A 13,385-nucleotide genomic window follows, 5' to 3' on the forward strand; every position below is an offset into this window, starting at 1 on the left:
CCTTCAAACGCACCTCCACCCCCACAATCATCTCTCACATTCCTAGTATGTTGTTCGTGGAACTCCCTCCTATCAGTGTACAAAAATGATCGATTTTTCGAACTACCCTCGATATCGACCTCTTCTGGTTTTTATTGACAGGGATACTACCACATCAGCGTAGTCAGCTATTTTGTTAACAGTGCTAATTGCTCGTCAAGGTGATGAAAGGGAAACAAGTTTTGCAAACTTTACGCTAAAACTAATTACGTTGACAATTCGATCCAAACGCAATACTTCCAAGCACAGTAGTTTCTTAGTCAGAAGGCTTTTCAAATGCAATGAAGTAATTATTTTATGTTGCTAAAATTCACAAAACTGTTCGGTAAAACTTGTACAAATTTTAATTTTACCATTTTTAGCGCTCAGCTAAGCCGGTGGCGAAACATGGTGAGTCAATGAAGACCAAAAAAGGCCGAATATGGGAACTAATTCGTGCAGTCGCAAATTTTTTCACAGTGGTAGGAGAGAGTGCCATGAAAACCACATCAGGTACCCAAACCATTGGGGTCTGACTGTGTGAATGGGAGTCCATTTGAAGGTCACTTTCCTGCGTTTTTTCTTGACTAATTCGAAAACTATATAGTCCCTGGCGAAAACGTATCCCAGCACGACAAGTAACAATATTAAATTTCTTATAAAATGTTCCTCTTCATTTCGTCTTTAGCACAGTTTGCGCTTAGCGACCTGGAGAATATTAATATCTCCTGCGTGGTTTTTCAAGGCCGACAACAATACTGTCATTTGCATAAAGCATCATTGGGAGGGGCAGTTCATACAACCTGTAGAATTTAAAATTATTCAATCACAATTTACTTCGGTTAAATGAATTTTGTGACTTATTTTGCTAATATTACATTATAAGATGCCAAACTGTACAACATACGCTCGTCAACTGAAGCTAAACACATCAACACGGCGCCACACAATATATAAATTTGGTAAAATATAGTCGAATGAACAGTACCTCATGCTGAGCTCTGCTTCACACAGGTGAAGTCACGGTTTATGTTATAGTGACTGATCGCTGCAAACGTCTAATAATCTAATTGTATACTACAGATCTGAAATGCCATTAAATATACGATGTAAATAATCTTTATTTTTTAATCACCTAATTAGCTTTCTGTATCACATGCATGTAGCGGAAGATAAATTGTTTGAACGTACTCGTACAAAACATACCTGATCGTTTTCCAGTATTCTGTTCACCAGGATCATACAAGAAATTAAATGCTATGCACTGAATAAAAAGTATGTGGCAAGTAAAGAGATAATGGAACTTCTATAAGCGTACAGAAATAGATGAAGAGAATACGTTGGCCTGAGGTAATGGTAATACAAATGAACTGTAGGAATACAACACTGCAGGTACTTCTCATGAGATTATCGGTGAGGAAATTATGAGCAATTATTTATATTGCTGAATGGTAACCTTTGAAACAGTACTGAAATATGCCTTAGCGAGCAAAAAACATTTACTGGAAAGATGCCTTTTGTGAATTGTATCTATTGTTATTTAATGCAGGCTTTCATGACCGAGGTTTACTTCTGGTGGAATTTCCGGGCAGAAATGTCTTGTTTTATATATATCGACCTGGGCCTCTCAGCCAGGAAGTTTTAATAGAACAGTGTCAACTGTGTTAATGAAACGATTTTTATCTCTACTTACCCCTTGGGGTATAATGTTTGTCGGCGACGAAGAATGGTCCCTGCCGGGTAATTATTTCGTGGACGATGATGGCGAAGCTGTACACGTCTCCCTTCTGGGAGCCCTCCGGCGGCCGCTGCGGCATCCTAAGCAGCTCTGGAGCCGTCCACAGGAGTCCTGGTACAGCAACAAAGAAATTGTTGCTAAGTTATTTACGCAGTACGGTAAAATTAACTGTCCAAAAACAAACCCATACAGATTCACTTGACACGGGTAATTGTTGTCTTGAACATGAAACTATAACAGATGCCCAGCGTCACTGGTCTGTAAATCATTTCAAAGAGTACAATGTCTGCTGTTTGTGAAGAAATAGCTGAAAATATAGAAACATATGGAAAATATATAAAGGGCGAAAGATATTGATTCCTTTCCCCCATCTCTCTCAGTGCAATTGCAATATTTTTGGGGACCTGAAGAAAGACATTTCTAGCTATGAGTTTGCTTCGGACGAAGAGGTGCACTCCTAATTAGGGAACCTTCCCATCGCACCCCCCCTCAGATTTAGCTATAAGTTGGCACAGTGGATAGGCCTTGAAAAACGGAACACAGATCAATCGAGAAAACAGGAAGAAGTTGTGTGGAACTATGAAAAAAATAAGCAAAATATACAAACTGAGTAGTCCATGTGCAAGATAGGCAACATCAAGATAGTCTGAGCTCAGGAGCGCCGTGGTCCCGTTGTTAGTGTGAGCAGCTTCGGAACGCGTGGTCCTTGGTTCAAGTCTTCCCTCGAGTGAAAAGTTTACTCTCTTTATTTTCACACAGTTATGATCTGTCCGTTCGTTCATTGACGTCTCTGTTCACTGTAATAAGTTTAGTGTCTGTGTTTTGCGACCGCACCGCAAAACCGTGCGATTAGTAGACGAAATGACGTGCCTCTCCAATGGGAACCGAAAACATTTGATCGCAAAGTCATAGGTCAACCGATTCCTCCACAGGAAAACACGTCTGATACATTCTATACGACACTGGTGACGGCATGTGCGTCACATGACAGGAATATGTTGTCGACCCATCTAACTTGTACGCTTGGCGAATTGGTAAAAAGATTCTTCTACCTTACCCGATTTAGATTTTCTTGTGGATGTGATAATCACTCCCAAAAAGTCGTGAAAACATAACGGACGGACAGATAATAATTGTCTGAAAATAAAAAATTAAACTTTTCACTCGAGGGAAGACTTGAACCAAGGACCTCTCGCGCCGTAGTTGCTCACGCTAACCACGGGACCACGGCGCTCCTGAGCTCGCCTTCTCCTTTATGTTGCCTATCTTACGCATGGACTACTCAGTTTGTATATTTTGCTTGTTTTTTTCATAGTTCCACACAACTTCTTCCTGTTTTCTCGAGTGATCTGTGTTCAGTTTTTTCACTGTTCCAACTTATAATTAAATCTGAGGGGGGTGCGGTGGGGAGGTTCTCTTGTAAGTACAATCATAGTTCCGTAGGCAAACGCAAACATTTTTTCATGAAGGGACTGATCGTCGTTCGCAGCTCGTGGTCTATGGGAGCCGGCACGGTAGCTCAGCGTGTTCGGTCAGAGGGTTAGCTGCCCTCTGTAGCAAAAAACTGAGTGAATGCATCAACGAAGAACCTAAACGGGTGCCATCTGACGTCCATCCCGAACAAATTCAACGGACGATATAGAACAAAACGAGATAAAAAGTCGCTAGCGTTGTTGCTTCTAGCTCACGGGGTACCGTCTTCGATTCCCGGCTGGGTGGGTGATTTTCTCCGCGCGGTGACTGGGTCTTTTTGTTTCCCTCATAATTTCATCATCATTGGGACTTTGTATGGGCACTGATGAACGCGTATTTGAGCGCCCCACAAATCAAACATATCACAAACCAAACATCATCCCGTCTCACAGTGGAAAAAATGTATTAACAGTTATGGAAACAACTTTAGAAACAATTAACAGCCTAGTTACGTATTTTCTTCCATGTTCCTCCTTTTCATTCGATTTCCCCTACAATTATATAATCTAAGAGTACATAACTCTCTACTTCTCTGCTACTAGGGAAGAAAGCTAAACGACAGATTTTATAAACACATTCGTAGGTAGTTAGTTAATTCAATTCTGATAGTACTTCTTCTTAATTTGATTCCCCTTCTTATTAATGGTTCTAGTAGACTAATAATGTAGCATGTAGATGATTAAATACGATGTCGAAAGTTTCAGGATTAACAAACTCCTAGGTGGAAAGTTTCAGGATTAACAAGCTCCTTGGTCCATGGCTATGTTGTAGCTTGGAACAAGTTTTCGGCTTTGGAAAAACTTTAACTTTCCGGAGTAAGTTTTCCTATTTCAGTAAAGGCCTACAGCCCATAAAAAGAGAAGACCATTATTTAAAAAAGGAATAACAAATGTATTTAACTTCTGTTACAGGGGAGACTAGAGGCGAAAGTCTGAAAAGGATACTAAGGTTCAACACTCTCACCCATGATGCCCAGAGTAACATCGATGAGGCCGTCGAGGGGACTTTTTCTTATGATGCAAAGGGTAGTTACGAACGAGAAGACGGTATTGGTGATTCTAAACTCTAGCATCTCTACAAATAAAGGTCTATCGTAAAAATACGTACGTGAATGAGATGTCAGTCAGCGTCAGTAATGCACTGCGACTGAATAATGGTGACTACTAAGGACAGTATGACGGATCAGTAACCGTAACGGCTTTTGGAATGTCTCAGGCCGGCCAGTGTGGCCGTGCGGTTCTAGGCGCTTCAGTCTGGAACCGCGTGACCGCTACGGTCGCAGGCTCGAATCCCGCCTCGGGCGTGGATGTGTGTGATGTCCTTAAGTTAGTTAGGTTTAAGTAGTTCTAAGTTCTAGGGGACTGATGACCACAGATGTTAAGTCCCATAATGCTCAGAGCCATTTGAACCATTTGAATATCTCAGATAAAGTGTAATGGATGCTAAACACTCGACAAGGTGCACGAAAATGCGTGCTGTAACTTCCCATCACAGGATTGTAAAGGTGTCCTTACTACAGAAATTGTTAATTTTAAAAGTACCTTCACAGAAATGACCTGGAATTATGTATACAGTGCTCACGTTGAGAATGAAAATTGCAACACAATTTCTAATAAACTCCTCACTTCATTTGACAGCTGGCTGCTACCAAAAGTAGCCAAGATTAAACCAAAGTCAGTAAAAGAGACCCGGATTACTCACAGATTAAAGTTATCGTGCAGGACAAATGGGAACAATATGTTAGAAGCAGCTCTGATATGGATGCTGTAGCTTAGTACTCAATGTACTGCAAAATGTTTAAGATACTACTACAGACATCAAAGCAAATCCATAAGATAGTCCTTTCACGTAAAAAAGCAAGGACAAAACGGGGTATAGTGAAGCAGTCTCCCAAAAGCAGGTAAGAGTAGCAGATAATTTTAAGAGTGAGTGACACATTGCTAATATCTGTGTGTAGAACAAGATATTGTGATACTTTATACCAACCATTTCACAAAATTACTTAATAGGTGCATTTCTCATATTCAGTAGAAGCCGTCATAAAAACTCTACGTCCTGAGCTAGAGTCTCGGACCGGCACACAGTTTTAATCTGCCAGGAAGACTAGACCAACAACAACAACAAAAAAATGATTCAAATTGCTCTGAGTACTATTGGATTTAACATCGGAGGTCATGAGTCCCCTAGAACTTACAACTACTTAAACCTAACTAACCTAAGGACATCACACACATCCATGCCCGAGGCAGGATTCGAACCTGCGACCGTAGCAGTCACGCGTTTCCGGATTGAACCGCCTAGAACCGCTCGGCCACCGCGGTCGGCAGACCAACAACACACAAGAAAAAGTGAGGTCCATCATAAGATCTTTATAACCGAAAAACTCAAGTGGTTATGGTAAAATATTAAGAAAATTAAACAATCAATTTTTTTCTTAGTTTCGTAACATGTTAATGTATGTATGTAGCCAATCGTTTATCGCCGGCCGGTGTGGCCGAGCGGTTCTAGGCGCTACAGTCTGGAGCGGCGCGACCGCTACGGTCGCATGTTCGAATCCTGCCTCGGATGTGTGTGATGTTCTTAGGTTAGTTAGGTTTAAGTAGTTCTAAGTTCTAGGGGACTGATGACCTCAGAAGTTAAGTGCCATAGTGCTCACAGCCATCTGAACCATTTGAACCAATCGTTTATCGCTGAAACATTTACCGATTTACTGAAATAAGCTGAAGTGTATACTGTGAGTGGAAAACGAGATACGGGTAATGAAATACGATCAAACATCCGTCAAGTTTACTTTTATCAGATTTCTCGAAAGTTTTAGGAAAGATAGTATACAAGTTGCTTCTTAACCATCTGACCTTAAGTACTATCCGCTCAAAGTTAAAGCTTGAATCTCTGAAGGGCTGTAATACATAGAAGGCTATTTACACATACAGCGACAGTGTACTTCGCTCGTTAGACAGTAAATTACAGGCTGAAACTTCCGGGCAGATTAAAACTGTGTGCCGGACCAAGACTCGAACTCGGGACCTTTGCCTTTCGCGGGCAAGTTGGTAGAGCACTTGCCCGCGAAAGACAAAGGTCCTGAGCTAGAGTCTCGGTCCGGCATACAGTTTTAATCTGCCAGGAAGTTTCATATCAGCCTACACTCCGCTGCAGAGTGAAAACCTCATTCTAAATTACAGGCTGTTGCTACCTTCTGTGATCTGTCAAAGGCATCTGACTGCATACATCACAATATCCGTTTAAGAAAATTAGAAGGTTATAGTGTAGCAGGGAACGGTGGGAACTGGTTCTAATTGTATTTCATTAACATGAAACAAAGAATGTCAATAGCAAAGAGTAATACATTCATAAGCTAAAAGAATATGAGCACTGCCCAACGAAACTTTGGATATCGCGTAGTACCGTTGTGTGCATATGACGCTGTAACATCGTATTTAAGCCGAGCAGACACGGGCGAGGAACCACCCTGGCGAAGATATGGGGTCCAGATGGGTAAATCCACTACGCTAAGCGACTCTGACAAAGGTATCTCGACAACGGCGAAGCTGGTAGAATGTTTACGTGCTACTGTCGTGAGCATCTACAGAAAGAGGTAGAAGGACAGTGAAATAACCGCTAGGCGCTAAATGGTTGGACGTCCATGACTCTTTACAGAACGTGGGGTTCGGAGGCTTGTCTGTTCTGCCGAAAGAGCAGAATTCTGGGGGACGCACAAGTATTTAGGAGCACAACGTTCCTCGTACATTGTTGAACATGGAGCTCCTCAGCAAACCACCCCTACGTGTTCACATGTTGACTCTTGGACATTGTCAATTACAATTACAGTGTGCACGGTTCCATCGAGGTCCGATCATCCATCAGTGGAAATGTGTAGCCTCTTCGGGTGAATCAGGCTTTTTTGATACAGTAGGTCGATGGTCGTCTCCACAAACGCCGTCAGCGAAGTGAATGGCGACTCGAAATGTGTAGCGCGCTACGGGCGGTGGTTGCGCTATTAAGCTATGGGAAACATTCTCCTGTACTTTCATGGGACCTGTAGTAGTAATATAAGACACGCTGACAGCCGCGAACCACTTGCAACTTGCTTGATGTCTTCCCCAACGGCAATGTCCTCATTCAGCAGTATAAGTGTCCTTGACTCAGAGCCAGAACCGTAGTCCAGCGGTTTGAGGAGCGTTATAGTGAACTCACGTTGATGTCTCGACGACCAAATTCCCCTGATGTAAATCCTATGGAACGCATCTGGGTCGCTATCACCGCACACGCAAATCAGCGGCCCGTTAATTGCACGAATTATATGACCTGTGCGTAGACATCTAATGACACATATCTCCACAAACCTATCAACAAACTGTTGCATCCGTGATCCGCCTAATTGGTGATTTCATGGACTGTACGGCTGGTCCCGGTGGAGGTTCGAGTCCTCCCTCGGGCATGGGTGTGTGTGTTGGTCGTTAGGATAATTTAGGTTAAGTAGTGTGTAAGCTTAGGGACTGATGGCCTTAGCAGTTAAGTCCCATAAGATTTCACACACACGTTTAATCGGTGATTTATCTCGTTCCAAAGACGGATAAACAAACTATTAAGCAGGTGGTCATAATGTTTCAGTCATCATTCAGCTAGTGATCTAGTATCTGTTATGTATCACAAGGGTACACATTAGGATTCTTAGTTCATTTTGTGGGTATTAATGACACTTCATCAGTAACATTTTCAGGTGGCAATTTGGTTTTGTTTGCAGATGAGACAAACAGTGCAATATGGCAAATGAAGTAAAATTTTTGAAATATCAGTAAATGAATCTTCTATGATCATCACTAAATGGTTGCTGATTAATTCTTTTTAACTAATCTTTGAAAATACGCATTATATGCCGTTCAAAACTAGTGAGAGGTTTTCACGCAGCATATGTCAAAAATATGACGACACTCAGGTAGAAGAGGTTGACAGTGTTAAATTTTTAGTATTACAGCCTGATAATAAACGCAGTTGGGGGACGCGTATCACAGAACTGCTGAAACGCCCAAAAACATCTTTATTTGCAATGTGAATGTTGTTAGACACATGTGATTAAAAAAATAGAAAGCTAACACACATCGCTTACATCCTTTTCACGGTGTTACACACGATCATTTTTAAGGTAACATCACGCCGAGGTAGAGTTTCGAGTCCAGAAACGTGTAATACGAATTATTTTTTGGAAATCAAAAAAGTCCTGCAGAGATCTATACAGAGGACCGGAGATATAACTGATTCTTCCTAATCTATTCATTCTTCGATGAAATTTGTCATTAAAAACATATTTCTTTTCCAAACCAGCTGCTCAGTTCATGGAATCAGTACTAGAAATAAGACTAACCCGAAATAAAGATTTAAAGTTACTTACTTTGGTTCAAAAAGATGTCCATCATTCAGGAACACGCTTTTTCGATAATTTACTGTCAACCATACAACGCGTAAGTGCCAAAAAAATTCAGCTTAAGATGAGCCTAAAGGATTTATTTCTGGGCAAGTTCTATTCCATTGAATAATCTCAATTAACACGAATGTTACACAACATCTGACTTCTGCACATCATTGTCAGTGGAGTAATGTGATAAAAGGAAATAAATGTTTAAACTGACTTTCTGTTTGATGGTGCGGTGGTGTTTGTTGCACATCTGCGTACTTCGCTAATTGCCTCTTAAATTAAAATATGTCTGACATTCTTGAATTGTTACACTATTATATCTAGAGTCTGTGAGAGGGGTATTAGTACATTTCGCTAATATCCAGGTGATGTACCAATACCTCACCTTTGTACACCCAATAATGTATTTTTTATCCTCTACTGTGACTATTTTTATCTTTAACAAGTTTGTTAGCATGGCCATCCTCCACAGTAAGCATAGAAATACTTGTTTTGTAAATAAAACCTCCTTTTCCTTCTGCCACTCAATTTATTTATCAAAGACGCGTTTCGGCTTTTTCTTGTTCTAGGACATCAACAGTAGGATGATTTGCTGATCTGCGTTTCCTCACATCTGGTCTGTAGGTCGCACTACCACTTTATTACTGAAATATAAGCACGACTGTTTCGTCGGAAACGTAATGGAGTTGCAATATTTACGTTGTGAAAAGCAGTGCCCGACGAAATAGTAATATCGAGTGGCAAAAGAAAAATAGTACACCACAAAAAAGAAGGAGAAACATGGTGAACATTGTGAAGACGGTCAGAACGTAATGTTGTGCTTCTATGTCAGTAATAAAGTGGTAGTGCGACCTCCAGATCAGATGAAAGGAAACGCAGATCAGCGATTCATCCCACTGATGGCGCCCTAGAACAAGAAAAAGCCGAAACGTGTCTGGGATAAATAAATTGAGTCGCAGTAGGAAGAGGTGGTTTTATTTACAAAACAAGTATTTTTATCATTATTCCTGCCAGTCGTAGTAGTACCGCTAGCATTATTGCTCTTAGTTCTTTGTCAGTGCTATTATGCCAAGTGGCATTTTATGAAATGAAATTTTGTTTTAAATGATTTTTAATTCTAATACTGTCAGTTCATTATTATGTGCTAGATTAAAATTATAGCTTTTCTTCCCGCAAAAATGATGTAAAAAGTGTTGTACGAGTAAAACAATGGTTCTGTGTAAGAGAGGACTTCAGTGGCCTAATCTTAAGAGGACCGCTGAAAAATGTGACATTCAGGCTGTAAAACCAAGCAGACTCATTCATCAATGGGAGTATGTGTGGTTGGAGGTAAGGAACAACAATTTGCGGTCCGTACAACCAACTATCCACCGGTTTAGTTTCGTCTGCCAGTAAAAGAAACACCGCCACGTGTTTATTACTCGTCCATCTCATTGCAGTACATTAGCTCATTACGTAGCTTTTTGCTCCGGAGGAGCAACGTACACATTTTTCACAACTCTGGCGCCATGATTCCATGCCAGCGGCGAAGGCTTCTTTAGGAGTCTCTTTTGACCACTGGAAAATCGCTGAGGCAATAGCAGCACGGCTGGTGAATGTACGGCCATGGAGAGTGTCTTTCATTGTTGGAAAAAGCCGAAAGTCACTAGGAGCCAGGTCAGGTGAGTAGGGAGCATGAGAAATCACTTCAAAGTTGTTATCACGAAGAAATTGTTGCGTAACGTTAGCTCGATGTGCGGGTGCGTTGTCTTGGTGAAACAGCACACGCGCAGCCCTTCCCGGACGTTTTTGTTGCAGTGCAGGAAGGAATTTGTTCTTCGAAACATTTTCGTAGGATGCACCTGTTACCGTAGTGCCCTTTGGAACTCAATGGGTAAGGATTACGCCCTCGCTGTCCCAGAACATGGACACCATCATTTTTTCAGCACTGGCGGTTACCCGAAATTTTTTTGGTGGCGGTGAATCTGTGTGCTTCCATTGAGCTGACTGACGCTTTGTTTCTGGATTGAAAAATGGCATCCACGTCTCATCCATTGTCACAACCAACGAAAAGAAAGTCCCATTGATGTTGTCGTTGCGCGTCAACATTGCTTGGCAACATGGCACACGGGCAGCCCTGTGGTCGTCCGTCAGCATTCGTGGCACCCACCTGGATGACACTTTTCGCATTTTCAGGTCGTCTTGCAGGATTGTGTGCACAGAACCCACAGAAATGCCAACTCTGAAGGCGATCTGTTCAATAGCCATTCGGCGATCCCCCAAAACAATTCTCTCCACTTTCTCGATCATGGCGTCAGACCGGCTTGTGCGAGCCCGAGGTTGTTTCGGTTTGTTGTCACACGATGTTCTGCCTTCATTAAACTGTCGCACCCACGAACACACTTTCGACACATCCATAACTCCATCACCACATGTCTCCTTCAACTGTCGATGTATTTCAATTGGTTTCACACCACGCAAATTCAGAAAACGAATGATTGCATGCTGTTTCTAGTAAGGAAAACGTCGCCATTTTAACAGTTCTCATTCTCGCCGCTGGCGGTAAAATTCCATCTGTCGTACGGTGCTGCCATCTCTGGGACGTATTGACAATGAACGCGGCCTCATTTTAAAACAATGCGCATGTTTCTATCTCTTTCCAGTCCGGACAACTTGAATGCAACTCGTATATCCGAAAATCAACTTTTAATATAAACATGTTACATTCTGACGAGGTGACTAATTGCGGACCTGTCCACTATTTTAAGCGACCAAGGGATGATTGTGGTAGTACTTACGGTATTTATGGTGGAGCTGTTAGGGTGTTGCACGAGAAGTTTCTAATTCTATTTTAGTCCAGATCATCTACCACATTTTCCTACAGCACTACTTTAGATATTTCATTGTTTCATTCCTTTTCGTAAACAAACTTTTAGAAATTGTTAATGAACCGCACCACCTTCGCATGGGTAGTCATAGGTATCTACGGTCAAATGATTGATCGCTAATAAATTGAACATACAACCTTTCCTTCCAATCAGTCTGTCTGTTAGTGAAAACAGTATCTAAATTCCTAGAGTGGTTCCTGAGATCAGCCTTCACATACAGACAGAAAAAAGGCGACCTAGTAATTCAGTTTAGCAATATGTGTAGGCATGTAATTAGATTTGTAGTGTAAGCATATATGTGAGTACTGTATGTGTGTGTGTGTGTGTGCGTGTGTGTGTGTGTGTGTGTGTGTGTGTGTGTGTGTATGCGTGTGTGTTCCTTGTTATAATCTCGCTCGTGTGCTTGTAATAATGTATGGATGTTAGGGACTTAGCTCTACTGTGCCCGGACAGTTTTGTCATCTTCATCGTTATTCATATTGCTGTGTAAAACTATTCGACGGTTTCTATCTCACGACTCCCATAAAGGTGATAAGAACATGATAAATAACGTTAGATCGTGAAGAGAGAGAAGCGGACGGTAATTTTTTCCTTCACAGCATTCGTGAAAGGGACACAAGCGTGACAGACAAGTTCTCGAAGTATATACCACCTCGGAATTTGGGAGACGTTCTGAGGTTTACATCAATGAAGCGAGTCGGAGAATATATTTCACTTGAGAATGTTGTAAGCTTGTGTAAAACGGTGGAGGGAAGTTGCTTAACGCAAAGAAAATTTTCCTATTTCGTATGAATGAAACTAGGGAAGTTTCTCACAAGCGGAGAACATTCTCCATCTTTTGAAGTTAACTCTGTAACATACTTCGAGCTGAGTAGGTTCTGGTGAGCTTAAGTTCTACGGAACTTTTTTACTAAGAATGGCAGAATTTATGTTGCTCATAAGGCAAAGAAAAATATACGTAGCCCAATGAAATATGGAAGAAAAAAACTGTAGACGTTTTTACAGGTTTAACAATAAAATATCTGACTGGCGAACTTCCTTCCGAAAAATCATGAAAGAAGGGGGGACTATCTATCAAAGGAATCGTAAATGAAAGCATCTTCGTGCTAGTTCGCAGATCCAGGCTTTCAGATTGATACAGGAGAAGCCTTAGTTATACAGCACACAACTGTGTCACTGACATTTTCAGATGTTCTTTGTTGCGTTTCCTCACACAATAAATTTAATATTTTGCCACGTTAGAACTAAGTAGGCGTATCATAAAAATAAATAACTGGTTTACTACAACGCTAGTTATCCGTTTCTCGTAACGAAACCACACGGGTGAAGGATTAAGTACTTGACGTGCGAATGGATCATTACGTGTCATATATGACTGCAAGCTTTCTCGGCGTATTTCAGCTATGAAATCTTGTCTGATAATCAGCCGAGTGGCGCCGTTATCTTCTTGCAACATTTCGGTGGATTCTGTATCCATCATCTTCAGGCGTCACACTTATCCAAAATTGTCTCGTGTTAGAAAGACTCTAAAAGAGTTCCGGTTTGGTGTATTGTAGATGAAAATGTGACGAATCCTCAAGATTTTGCTGAGCAAACATTAATAACAAAAATTTTCCCGGCATCTCGAAATTTCTTTAACGTCACCAGAAAATGCATTTTCGTAAACTGTCCGTAATCGTCTTAATGATTTGTTGCCGCACATAAAACTGAAATCGAAACGTAGCGCAACTCCTTCAGAACACATTGATGTGAATTCGACAGCTCTGTATTCAATACTTTTCCTGCCCGAGCGAGTTGAGTGAAAAGTAGAATTATGCGTGTGTACTGTGCTGGCCGCGGCACATGACACACATCCAGACGCATCTAGAGAGTGAAA

General features: G+C 41.4%; 1 protein-coding gene across 1 annotated transcript in view; it reads right to left on the minus strand.

Moving 5' to 3' along the window:
- Positions 1-13,385, minus strand: part of LOC126481746 (atrial natriuretic peptide receptor 1-like) — a 398,018-nt gene that overhangs the window by 172,934 nt on the left and 211,699 nt on the right. Inside the window, exon 14 of the mRNA XM_050105700.1 lies at positions 1,712-1,867. Within this exon, the coding sequence (XP_049961657.1) occupies positions 1,712-1,867 (156 nt within the window). The remainder of the gene's footprint in view (positions 1-1,711; positions 1,868-13,385) is intronic.

Source organism: Schistocerca serialis, chromosome 5 (assembly GCF_023864345.2).
Source record: "Schistocerca serialis cubense isolate TAMUIC-IGC-003099 chromosome 5, iqSchSeri2.2, whole genome shotgun sequence".
NCBI lineage: Eukaryota > Metazoa > Arthropoda > Insecta > Orthoptera > Acrididae > Schistocerca > Schistocerca serialis.